The sequence below is a fragment of the Chrysochloris asiatica genome, unplaced genomic scaffold (assembly GCF_000296735.1).
Source record: "Chrysochloris asiatica unplaced genomic scaffold, ChrAsi1.0 scaffold00308, whole genome shotgun sequence".
Lineage (NCBI taxonomy): Eukaryota > Metazoa > Chordata > Mammalia > Afrosoricida > Chrysochloridae > Chrysochloris > Chrysochloris asiatica.
The window spans coordinates 1677332-1689316 of record NW_006408826.1 but is presented as its reverse complement, the minus strand read 5'-3'; the positions used below and the strand labels follow the sequence as shown (position 1 = coordinate 1689316).

The window sequence follows — 11985 nt, the reverse complement described above, 5'->3', positions numbered from 1 at the left end:
TGTCTCCATCACTATCATTCTTGGTACCCCCACAGACATAAAATATAAAATGGAAATAAGTTCCTATAGAATCTGTACCACCACTTGTCTGTTAGTTTGTCATACTGTGGTGGCTCGCATGTTGTGATTCTGAAAGCTATGCCACCAGTATTTTAAATACCAGCAGGGTCACTCAGGGTGGACAGGTTTCAGATGAGCTTCTGGACAAAGACAGATGAGGAAGAAGGAAGAGAGACTACTTCCAAATATTTAGTCACTGAAAACTTTAAGAGTGGCAATGAAACACTGTCAGCTAGCATCAGAACACTGAATATTGAAACACGATGAATACCACCAGAATATTCTCAGGTATAGTGCCTGAGAATGGGCTCAAGTGTAGCAATGATTGTGAGGTTGGCCCAGGATCGGGCAGTGTTTCTTTCTGTTTTGCCAAAGTTCGCTGTGGGTCAGAACCGACATGATGGCACCTAATAATAATAAGTACTTACTGAGATTTTTTGTAGAGAGATCTTGAGAGAAGACCATGTATCCAATCTTCGATCCAGAATAATGGTAAAACGGGAGTCAGAGCCATTTTGCCTGTAAGATAAGAGGACATAGTAAGTTTTTCCTCAAAAATAACCTGAATTTGCTTGATATGAATATTTCATTGATATTTGATGTTATGACCAAGAATAAATTTAATTTTGGAAAGGTATTACAAAATGCTACCTTGAAAAACCAGTTTGGTTCCCTACTCCCCTCCTCAGTACTGAAACTCTTTTCTTTTTTTTTTTTTTTTTCTTGCATAAATGTCAGTCTTTTATATAGGAAAGTGACAGCATACTGCAGATGTGTAACTCAAGTGGATTGGGAATACTGCAATCCTGGGTGTGGGAAAACTAACTGACAAAGCCTTCACCACACCAGACTTCACATCAGACGACAATCCATCTTGAGCTGCCGATCCATTCATTCAAAAAACACTGCTGAATATGTATCCTTGTCTCTAGTCTGCATCTTGAGGGAATGCGGTTTAATGAATGTGCTATTGTGAATTATCTAATGTCTCTTGTAGTCATAGTTTGTAACTCCCACATAGCAATGTTTCTCCCTCTTTGGCTCTGGGTGAAAGAACGTGGGAGCAGATACTGATAGGATGGCATGATTCAGCTGTGGATGTTAGCTGAGTTCATTGTCATTGTAAAAACTTGAGGCTCTAGCATGAGTATAAAAGAAGCCATCTCAAAAACAGAAGGGGGAGCTTCAAACAAGAAGAGCCAGGAGCGGAGTGCATTCTTTGGACCCCAAGACCACTGTGCGTTGAACCTTCAGTACCCAGGAACAGAAAGCTGTCTGACACCAGTGGAATGGAAGGGAAACAGAAGTAGCAGATCCAAGAACCAGAGAGCGGCACAGAGCAGTGAGCTATCCAGCCCATGGTGCAAACACAGCGGAGTGACTCTGGGCATAAAGCTTGCTTATAAAGTGGGGTGCCTCCAGGTACTCCTGTGGGGTAACTAGGTTTGTTGACCCACAACGCTAGAGCCGAGAGCCTTCAGGTTAAGGCTTATGGTGGAGCAGTGTATCCTGTGCACATTTATCGGAAACTGACTGGGACAACTGTGTCCTGAGCACTTTCTGACCCTGTGTTGTAACCTGTAAGGAGCTCTGGTAACCTAGTGGTTATGAATTGGACTGCAAGCCACAAGGTCAGCAGTTCGAAACTACCAGCTGTTCCGCAGGAGAAACATGAGGCTTTCTGCTCCTGTAAAGATTTACAGCCTTGGAAACCCTGTACCAGGTCGCTATGAGTGGGAACCGACTCCATGGCACATAACAACAACAACAACAACATTGTAACCTGTTAACTTCCCTAATAAACGCTATAACTGTCAGTATTGTGTCAGAATTAACACACCAGCAAGATTAGAGAGGGCTGTGGGAAGAATGGTTTGGTGCAAAATTTTTTGCAATGAATAACAGGACTTTTATTTACCCTAAAAAAAAAACTATTTTCAGGCTTCAGTGTGTGCACTATAGTTAGTGCTCCAGGATTTGATTTCTGTTCATGACACATTCTAATGCATCAGACTGCAACTCATTTGAACTGCAAGGTCGGTGGTTCAAGCTCACCAGCTGTTCCTTGGAAACCCTATACAGGGCCGCTATGGGTTGCAATCGACTCAATGGCACTTAACAACAACACACTTGCACCCTTGTAGTCTTCAGGGTCAGCAACTTGAAAATGTTTCCTTTAAAAGTTCATCTGCAACATAAATAAACTTTCTGAGGAAGCTTTTGAAATTTTTCCACTTAGAGCATTCTAGTATCAAACGCTTTTTAATATCAAAAAGTTAATCTGTCTCTCAATATTACTTCTGATCCCGTTTAACAACTGTCTTCTTTGCTTTCTCCTCGGAATATTGACTATCCCACTCTTGGTTGGCAAGATTTTCTTATAGGGAACTCTTAAGGCTTAATGTGAGTCCTGGTATAGCACTGTAGGGCAAGTACTGAATTGCTAAGTGCAAGGTCAGTGATTCAAACCCACCAGTTCCTCCTTGGAATCAGCACACCAGCAAGAGTAGAGAGGGCTATGGGAAGAATGGTTTGGTGCAATATTTTTTTGCAACAGGGTTCCTGTGAGTCAGAACTGATTCAACAGCACTTAACAACAACATAGGTTTTAGGTACGACCACCACTCTTAACCTAGGCTCTTCTCCATGTTGTCATTGTTGTTATTAGGTGCCATCGTGCCGGTCCTGACTCATAGTGACCCTATGTATGCACAACAGAACAAAACACTGTTTTACCCGGTCCTGCACCAACCTCACCATCATTACTATGCTTCAGCCCATTGCTACTACCACTGTGCCAATCCATTTTGTTGGGAGTTTTCCACTTTTTCTCCGACCCTCCACTTTACCAGGCATGATTTCCTTCTCCTGGGATATGCCCCTCCTGACAATATGTCCAAAGTATGAGAGACGAAGTGTGGCCATCCTGGCTGTACTTCCTCCAACACAGATTTATTTGTTCTTTTTGCAGTCCATGGTACTTTTAATATTCTCCTCTAACACCATATAATGCATCAATTCTTCTTCGATCTTCCTTATTCACTGTCCAGCTTTCACATGCATATGAGGTTATTGAAAATACCATGGCTTGGGTCAGGCGCACCTTAGTCCTCAAGCTGACATCTTTGCTCGTCAACACTTTAAAAAGGTCTTGGGCAGCAGATTTACCTAATGCAGTACGTTGTTTGTTTTCTTGACTGCTGCTTCCATTGTCTCCGTAGGAAGAAATATTTCTAGATTTATATTTTCTATAAATCCTCAGTATAAATTGTAGAAAACTTTAGGTAGCTGACGGTTTCCTCTTCTAGAATCAATTTCTTAAACTTAAATGTGGGTCTGCTGATTATAATAATTATCATTGTTGTTAAGTGCCATCAATTCGGTTCCGACCCATATAAGGTGAGTTTGTACTGATGACCCTGTATTTCAAAACCTACCTTGCAGTCCAATGTAGCTTTACATTCATCCTATCATATATTGTTTCATTGCCATGGTTACAATCCCCTCCATGCATCAGCAACCAACCAAAGGTTATACCCTGCAGGCCTGCCCCCCGCACTCCCCATGCCCCACCCCCGGTCATCAGCACACAGCCCCTCTCCCTCTCTGGGTCTAGAGTCCCCAGCCGCTCCATCTCTGGCATCACTGTTTCTCTGGGTAGGGTCCCGCACTCCGCTCTTCTCCCTTGATGGTCCCAGGGACCTTGGCTCCTAGACTGCAAAGTCAACCACTCCCCCCCTTTCGCTACAAAATGTCTACCTTTACATTTCCAACCCTCACAGTCAGTCCTGATAACAATTCTTCATTATCGTATCACAAAAGACCTATCTGCATCTCCTTTCATCAGCCCCGGGCCCCGGCCAGACAGATTTGATACTAGTTAGTGGAGATTCTACCTTCCTCCACGCCCTCTGGATCTAGGCTCCCTCTTGAAAGCTTGTAAGCCAGTCACTTCTTGCCTTTGTAGCCCCACCCCCCGTTTTAGGTAGCCAATGTCCATGTTATCCGTCCCTGTCTACTCTGTGTATGGAGGGTGTGGGAATTAACCCATTCTCTTGTTATGGCATTCAAATGGTTATCTGCTTTTTTTTTTAAATGAGGAAAAACACACACACACACACACACTGAAATGCTTACCTTGCAATAAATGTTAAATAAGTCAGCACTTTGGTTATTATTTCTTCGGGTATACATCTGAAATTACAGTTTTCTGGAAATGTAATTATCCAGGCATTGTCCTTACCTCGGCCACCTGAAGCAGTGAAACAGAATCGCCAAGTTAGCCACTTGTGGCAATGACGCAAGAAATAGGCTGATTTTCACATAAATCAAAATGACCACAAACTCCCAAAACTTCAAGTTTAAAAGTGGCACAGTGGCTTCTAAATGAAAAGAAAAATAAAAGGTAAAACGAATGAATACTGCCATCAGAAAATTTCATTGAGTACATATAATGCATGTGGCTGAAAAAAAAAAAAAATGGGGCAACCAAGGAGACAGAGAAAGAACTGTTTCTACACCAGCACCATCCCCTTAAATTTAAAATGATGACTACTTGACAGCAAGTTAACGCCTCTTAGTCACGTTGAACAGGAAAGGATACAGGCTGAAACCTACAGGAAAAAGTGATGCTTCAATAGTCCTGATTTGGCATTATAGGAGAGGCACTTGACTGCTAACCACAAGGTCAGTGGTTCAAACCCACCAGCCGCTCCTTTGAAACCCTATACAGGGTCACTGTGAGTTGGAACCAACTTGATGACACTTAACAACAATGGGCTTCAGGGAAGAAACAACATGGACAATATTAATGGCATAGGAAGTTTACTTATAAAAAGAAAGACCACAAATTTTCTGGAGGGGATTCAATGTACAAAAGAATTAAATTTGACAATGGCAAAGGGATAATATGGGATGGTAAAAAAATATACATAAGTAAGAAAAGGAGAGAAAAACAAAGAACAAATGGGACAAATAGAAAACAAATAGTAAGATGTAAGATGGTAGATTTAAACTCAACCACATGAAAAATTACATTAAATGTTAATGATCTAAACACACTAATTAAAAAGCAGAGAATAGCGAGTTGGATAAAAGCAAATCCAACTATATGCTTCCTATAAGAGATGCTCTTTATGTTTAAAGGCACAAATATGCTAAAAGGAAAAGGATTGAGAAAGAACACTAGTCTTTTATCACTAGTCAAAAGACAACTGTGGTTGCTATGTTAAGATCAGACAAAATAGATTTCAAAGCCAAAAGTGTTATTCAGGATTAAGAAGATGATTTAATAATGATAAAGGGGCCAGTTCATCGGGAGGATACAACAATCCTAAATATTCCCCTAATAACAGAGACTCAAAATATATGAAACAAAAACTGATCAGACTGCAAGGAGCCTTCAGCAGGCATCGCTCAACAGGAAGACAAAAACTCTGTAAGGATATAGTAGACCTGAACAACATTATTAACCAACTTGACCCATCTGACATTTGTAGAACACTTCACTCAACAAAAGCAAAGACACATTGTTCTCTAGAGGTTATGGAAAAAGATGCTTTGCCTTAATCTTTACCAAGGAAAACGTGAGTGGAAGTCCCCATTCCCAAATGATGTTTTAATGCAAACTGATCCAAAGTATGATATCAAATGTTGGTAAATCTTCACTGTATGAGATTCTAGATGGAAAGATAATAGGTGATATTAATGGCATCCAACCGAGAATTGTAAAGAAACAGAGAAGGAGAAAGCTGTAAACTCTAAGTCACAGGTCTAGCAACTCATGATACCAAAAAGACCTCTCTAAAACTAAGTAGGGCTTGGTGTGGAACTAGAAGTATAAATAATATAGAAGACATAACATGAACCCGTATACTACATCTCCAACTTTAGACATGCCAGGCTTCCTTCCATACCAGAAAAGCTAGTGAATGCTCGAGTTAAGGAGAGAGCCATCTAGAATCTAGTCAAACTACACTTTTTAAAAAAAAAAGATGCTAGGACCCTGTAAGAGTAAATAATCATAGTAATCCATAAACTGCTATGACTTCTATGCACTTAAAGTACTGGCTGTTGTTGTCGTTAAGTGCTAGCAAGTTAGTTATGACTCATAGAGACCCTGTTTGTATAGGTTTTCCAAGCGGCTGGTGGGACTTGAACCGCTGACCTTGTGGTTCAAATCAACCTTGTGGTCCAGTGCTTTATCCTGCAGCACCACACCAGGACTAAACTAGGTAGGAAATTCATGAGGCAAAAATAAAAGAGATCCTTATATTATAGAAGGAGATTTTTTTTATTCTTTTTTCCACTGGGAGCCCTGTCTTTCAAAAGATACTATACAAAGAAGCGTTTTAACAACCACCGAAAAACAGATAAGGAAAAAAATCTGTGGCGAGGGGGCTGAATTGGGGGGGGGGGGGGCAGTAGGCATTAAAGATATACTTAATTTTACCAGATGTGATGTCAAACATTCATACCACTTGTAAAATAAACCATAAAACCACATTAATAAAATCACCACCAACTCAAAATTACCACTAATTATAATCATTAAAGCAGAGGTCAGATTGAAGTATCCAATTAGGATTGTTTATAAAATAAATGGTTGTTAAGCAAACTGAGCATGTAGGTGTTATTTTAGGAGAAATTAAAAGCTTGAAAAGCCTAAGATAATTTCATGTATTCTCAACACCTCAGAAGTACTCATTTTCATATAAACAATGGATAAACTAGTAAACATTTTTCTCTGTTAAATATAATGTTTAATGGTATGATTTGAATTACTCTAATATCTGAAAATAAGTCGCTTGTCTTTAAGTACAACTTTCCCCAGCTATCTGACCAGTGGTAAAGGGGAGTTTTGAACTACTATAGTTACATCATTAAAAACAGATGTTATATATGACCACTGGAAGCCAAAAAGGCTCTGACATTCATGGATCATATGGTCTATGTAAGGAGCTCTGGGAGCGTAGTGGTTACGAGTCGGGCTGCCAACCTAAAGGTCAGCAGTTCGAAATTACCAGCGGTTCCACGGGAGAAAGATGAGGCGTTCTGCTCCCGTAAAGATTTACAGCCTCGGAAACCCTGTGCAGGGTCACTACGAGTCAGAACAGACTCCATGGTACTTAACAACAACAACAATGGTCTATGGGGAAAGACAGGGCACTCCCACAAATTCATTTACACATCATCGATATTTACTGATCACCTATTGTTCAGTATAAGGAGCTCTGGTAGGATAATGGTTACGAGTTGGGCTGCAAACCTCAAGGTCAGCAGTTTAAAACTACCAGCTGCTCCACAGAAGAAAGATGAGGCTTTCTGCCCCCGTAAAGATTTACAACCTCCCTGTACAGGGTCGCTAGGAGTCGGAACCGACTCCACGGCACACCACCACCAAAAAAAAAAAAGGGCCAAACTGACTGTGTTAATTGCAGAATACATTTCTATCAAAATTATGTGGAAGGTTGCTTACCAGACAAGAAGGCTATGTCTTGCATCAAGAAATGGCTGATGTCTGTTATTCGGAGGAACAACTCGGTATCTATGAAAAACAAGAAAGGGGGGAAAGTGGCACACATGTGCAAGTACAGTTAGAAACATACGATTTGTTGGTACCAAAAAGAGCTGCTTTAGAGCCCTACAGACCGGCTGATGTGCTCGCTTTGCGCCTTTCTGCTCCAAGGTGAGAAAATCATGTTGTTGAAAATATCCCTGGCTAAGGAGGACCAACAACCTACTTTTCAAATTCTACAACCAGGAGAAAAACTGCTCTCACTCACCAGAAAGCCAAGGGCAAAAGGTATGAGTTCCAGGACATCCAGATTTCTATGAAGGGTCCATAGTCGTATGGAGACACTGAAGCATACTCTCTTCTACTCCCAATAATACTGCTTTCCATTCTCCTAAGTATTACAAGTGTTTTACAGAGTGTTGGCTTTTGTTTTGTTTCTTTTTTTTAGGAAGGGGTCTTTTATAGAATGCTTAAAATGATCTCTCATTGTTGTTAAATGCCGTCGAGTTTGTTCCCATTCATAGTGACCCTGTATAGGGTTTCCAAGGAGGGACTGGTGGGTTCGAAGTGTCGACCTTGCGATTAGAAGCCCAGTGCTTATCCTACAGAACCATGTCAGGACTCCAAAAATAAGCCCTAAGTAGCTATTATTATCCCATTTCATGAATCAGGAAAAAAATCCAACAGAGAAGTAGTTAAGCATGGGGGCTCTTGTGAGTCAGGCAGATCTGGATTCAAATTCTAACTTTTCTGGCTGTTCAAGTATGGGCAAGTTCCTGAGCTGCTCCATCTTCATTCACGAACTGGACATCATACATAACATCTACCTCACGAGGTGCTGGGGGTGTGATGGCTCTGTAGGATAAGAGCTGGACTGCAGACCACACGGGTGGTGCTTTGAGCCCACCAGGCGCTCTGCAGGAGAAAGATGAGGCTTTCTGCTTCTGTAAAGATTCACAGCATCAGAAACCCTAGACACAGTCGTTATGAGTCAGAGACCGACTCCATAGCACTCACCAACAACAACACGAGATGCTGTGTTAACTAAATGTAAAATGCCTGGCACAATAGCAAGCATTCTATAAACAAGAGCGTTTTCACTCTTTTTTATCATTATGGATGGTAGATCGGCCAGGCACTGATCAATAATAGTTCAGTTTGTCCTAGATCTTATGAGCTAGTTTGTAACATTCAATTCTAGTGAATTCCAGGCAACTCTGCAAGGGCAAAAATCAAAGCTCACCTCTTCCTCTGATCCATGAGCAGGGATAACTTTTGAAGAGGAAAGGGAACATCAAAATAAGTTATTTTGGCCTGTGCTTTTTAAGGCTTAAAATTCCATCTCACTGAAGCCCTATTTCCCAGCTACTCTCTCACACAAAAGGCCTTCAAAGACCTAGTCTCTGTTGGTAACTGGCCTATGACACATGACCCTTGTTAGTGTCCCTCAAATCATGACATGTGGAACTGGTTTATCTGGGACAGTCCTGCTCCAGGGCATAAGAAAAGCCAGTCCTGATGAGCACAGACTAGACAGGGGAATAAGGTATCTGTTATAGAATAACATCTGTCTCTCTCTCTCTCTCTCCCTCTCTCTCTCTTACACACACACACACACACACACACACCACGCCACCCTGATTTCAAACATAAAACAATCAGCAAATCCTTGAGTCCGTACCACCCCAATAGCGACCTTATGCAGAACAGAAACACTGGTATGTATATTTTCATAATATACATGATAAATCCACACTTTGTCAGGTTACAGAAACAATTCCTGAGGATCGCTTGTAACTTAAAATATATACATCCTGGTTCCTGCTACGTCCCAGGTCAAGGCGTGCACGTTAACATTTTGTGTCTTCACCTCCAGACTGCAGAGCAGAATTATTCTTCCACCCGCTACATGTTTCCTGGGATACAAGAATGTCCTTTGACAGCTACAGGCACGTCTCACGCATTTTGAGGCATGGGGACATGAAGGAGGGGTGGCAAAAGGTGTAATAATGCAAAAGGGAGACTACAACTCTTCCCGCAAAAACCTGTAAAAGTTGCAAGGCTCACGTGGGTTCTACCTTTACTAACAGAGAATGTTGTTGTTAAGTGCCTTCAAGTCAGTCCTGTATAGGTTTTCTGAAGATTGGCTGGTGAGTTTGAACCACCAACCTTGTGGTTCACAAGGACCTTGTGGTCCAGTGCTTTACCCACAGCGCCACACCAGGACTCATGTAAAGATTCACAGCCTCAGAAACTCAGCAGGGTCTCTGAGCTGGAAGCTACTCCACAGCACACCAACAACAACAACCACCAACACACCAGAAGACCAAGCAAATCTATCTAGGAAAAGTGCAACCACAGTGCTCCTTAGAAGCAAGGATGGAGAGAGACTGTTCGTGTCACATACGTTGGACATGTTAACAAGAGAAACTAATCCCAGGAGAAAAACATCATGCTTGGTAAATCAGAGGGTGAGCAAAAAAGAGGCAGGCTCCAAATGAGATGGACTGACACAGTGTCAACAACAGTGGGTTCAAACTTAGTGATGGTGAGGACGGTGCAGGACTGGGAAGTGGTCACTATGGGTCAAAATCAACTCAAAAGGAATGAACAGGAAAAGGTAAAATATTAACCTCCCCCTCCCAGAAAACATTAACTGCCTTCTCCTCCCAGGAGACAAGCTAAAATGCTAATTAAGCTACCCAGCAGGACCGGTCTCCTGATTTCCCCCCTGTCCTCAAACAGATCCAAAGCCTAGCCCCTCCCCTCCTCAGTCCCTATATAAACCTGTACCAACGTACACTCCCGGTTTACTATTCCAGGAATGACAAATTGAAGAGGAATGGTGTTGCATTCATTGTCAAAAGAACATATCCAGATCAATAATGAGGTACAACGCTGTCTGTGACAGGATAACATCCATGTGCCTACAGTTAATACCACTATTATTCAAATTTATGCACCAACCACTAAAACCAGTGAGGATGAAATAGAAGAAATTTACCAACTTATTCAATCTGAAATTGATCAAATACACAATCAAGATGTACTGATCCTTACTGGTGATTGAAATGGCAACAGTTGGGAGCAAAGAGGAAGGATCAGTCGTTGGAAAATATGGCCTTGGTGATAGATATTATGCTGGAGAATGCATGATAGAATTCTGCAAAATCAATGATGTGTTCATTTCAAATACCTTCTTTAGACAGCATAAGAGACGACTATACATATGGACCTTGCCCAATGGAATACAAAGAAAACAAACTGACTACATCTGGGGAAAGAGATGGTGGAAAAGCTCCGTATCATCAGTGAAAACAAGGCCAGGGGCAGACTATGGAACAGACCATCAATTACTGATACGCAAATTCAAACTGAAGCTGAAGAAAATGAAAACAAGTCCACGAGAGCCAAAATATGACCTTGAATATATCCCACCTGAATTTAGAGATCATTTGAAGAACAGATTTGGTATATTAAACACTAAAGACCAAAGAACAGAAGAGTTGTGGGATGACATCAAGAACATCATATAGAAAGGAAAGAAAAAGTCATTAAGAAGACAAGAAAGAAGGAAACGGTCAAAATAGACGTCAGAAGAGAAACGGAAACTTACTCTCCAATGAGGAGGTACAAGAGCTGAACAGAAAATTTCAAAGGTTAGCTCAAGAAGACAAAGTCAAATATTACAACAAAATGTGCAGAGATCTGGAGTCAGAAAAGCAAAAAAACGAAGAACACGATCAGCATTTCTCAAGCTGGGGGAACTGAAGAAAAAAGTCAAGCCTCGATTTCATTATTGAAGGATTCTCTGGGGAAATTATTGAATGAGGCAGAAAGCATCAAAAGAAGATGGAAGGCGCCATGGAGGCTAACCACCCCCCAGTCATGTGGGGTGCCAGCTTCCAGTCTCACCCCCACCCCTTGTCCAGAATGAAGACTTACTGTTACACTTCAGCCCATTAAATCGTGCACTGCAGACAGAAAAAAAAGATGGGAGGAATACCCAGAGTCACTGTACCAAAAGGAAATGATTGATCTTCAACCGTTTCAAGAAGTAGCATACGATCAAGAGCCAATGATACTAAAGGAAGAAGTCCAAGGCACATTGAAGAAATTGGCAAAGAACAAGGCACCAGGAATTGATGGAATAAAAATTGAAATCTTTCAAGAAAGAAAGCGGCACTGGAGGCACTCACTCATCTATGCCAAGAAATTTGGAAGACAACTATCTAGCCAGCTGATCAGAAGAGATCTCCGTTTGTGCCCATTCCAAAGAGAGGTGACCCAACGGAATACGGAAATCATCAGACAATATCTTTAATATTCCATACAAGTAAAGTTTTATTAAAGGTAATACAGAAAACGGCTGCAACCATAGATTGACAAAGAACTTCCAGAGTTTCAAG

General features: G+C 41.4%; 1 protein-coding gene across 1 annotated transcript in view; it reads right to left on the bottom strand.

The window, feature by feature from the left end:
* MCF2 (MCF.2 cell line derived transforming sequence) overlaps positions 1-11985 on the bottom strand; it is a 122712-nt gene that overhangs the window by 81110 nt on the left and 29617 nt on the right. The window contains exons 2-4 of the mRNA XM_006874982.1: positions 7538-7606; positions 4198-4312; positions 489-579 (exon numbers count right to left, since the gene is read on the bottom strand). Coding sequence (XP_006875044.1) covers positions 489-579; positions 4198-4312; positions 7538-7606 — 275 coding nt within the window. The remainder of the gene's footprint in view (positions 1-488; positions 580-4197; positions 4313-7537; positions 7607-11985) is intronic.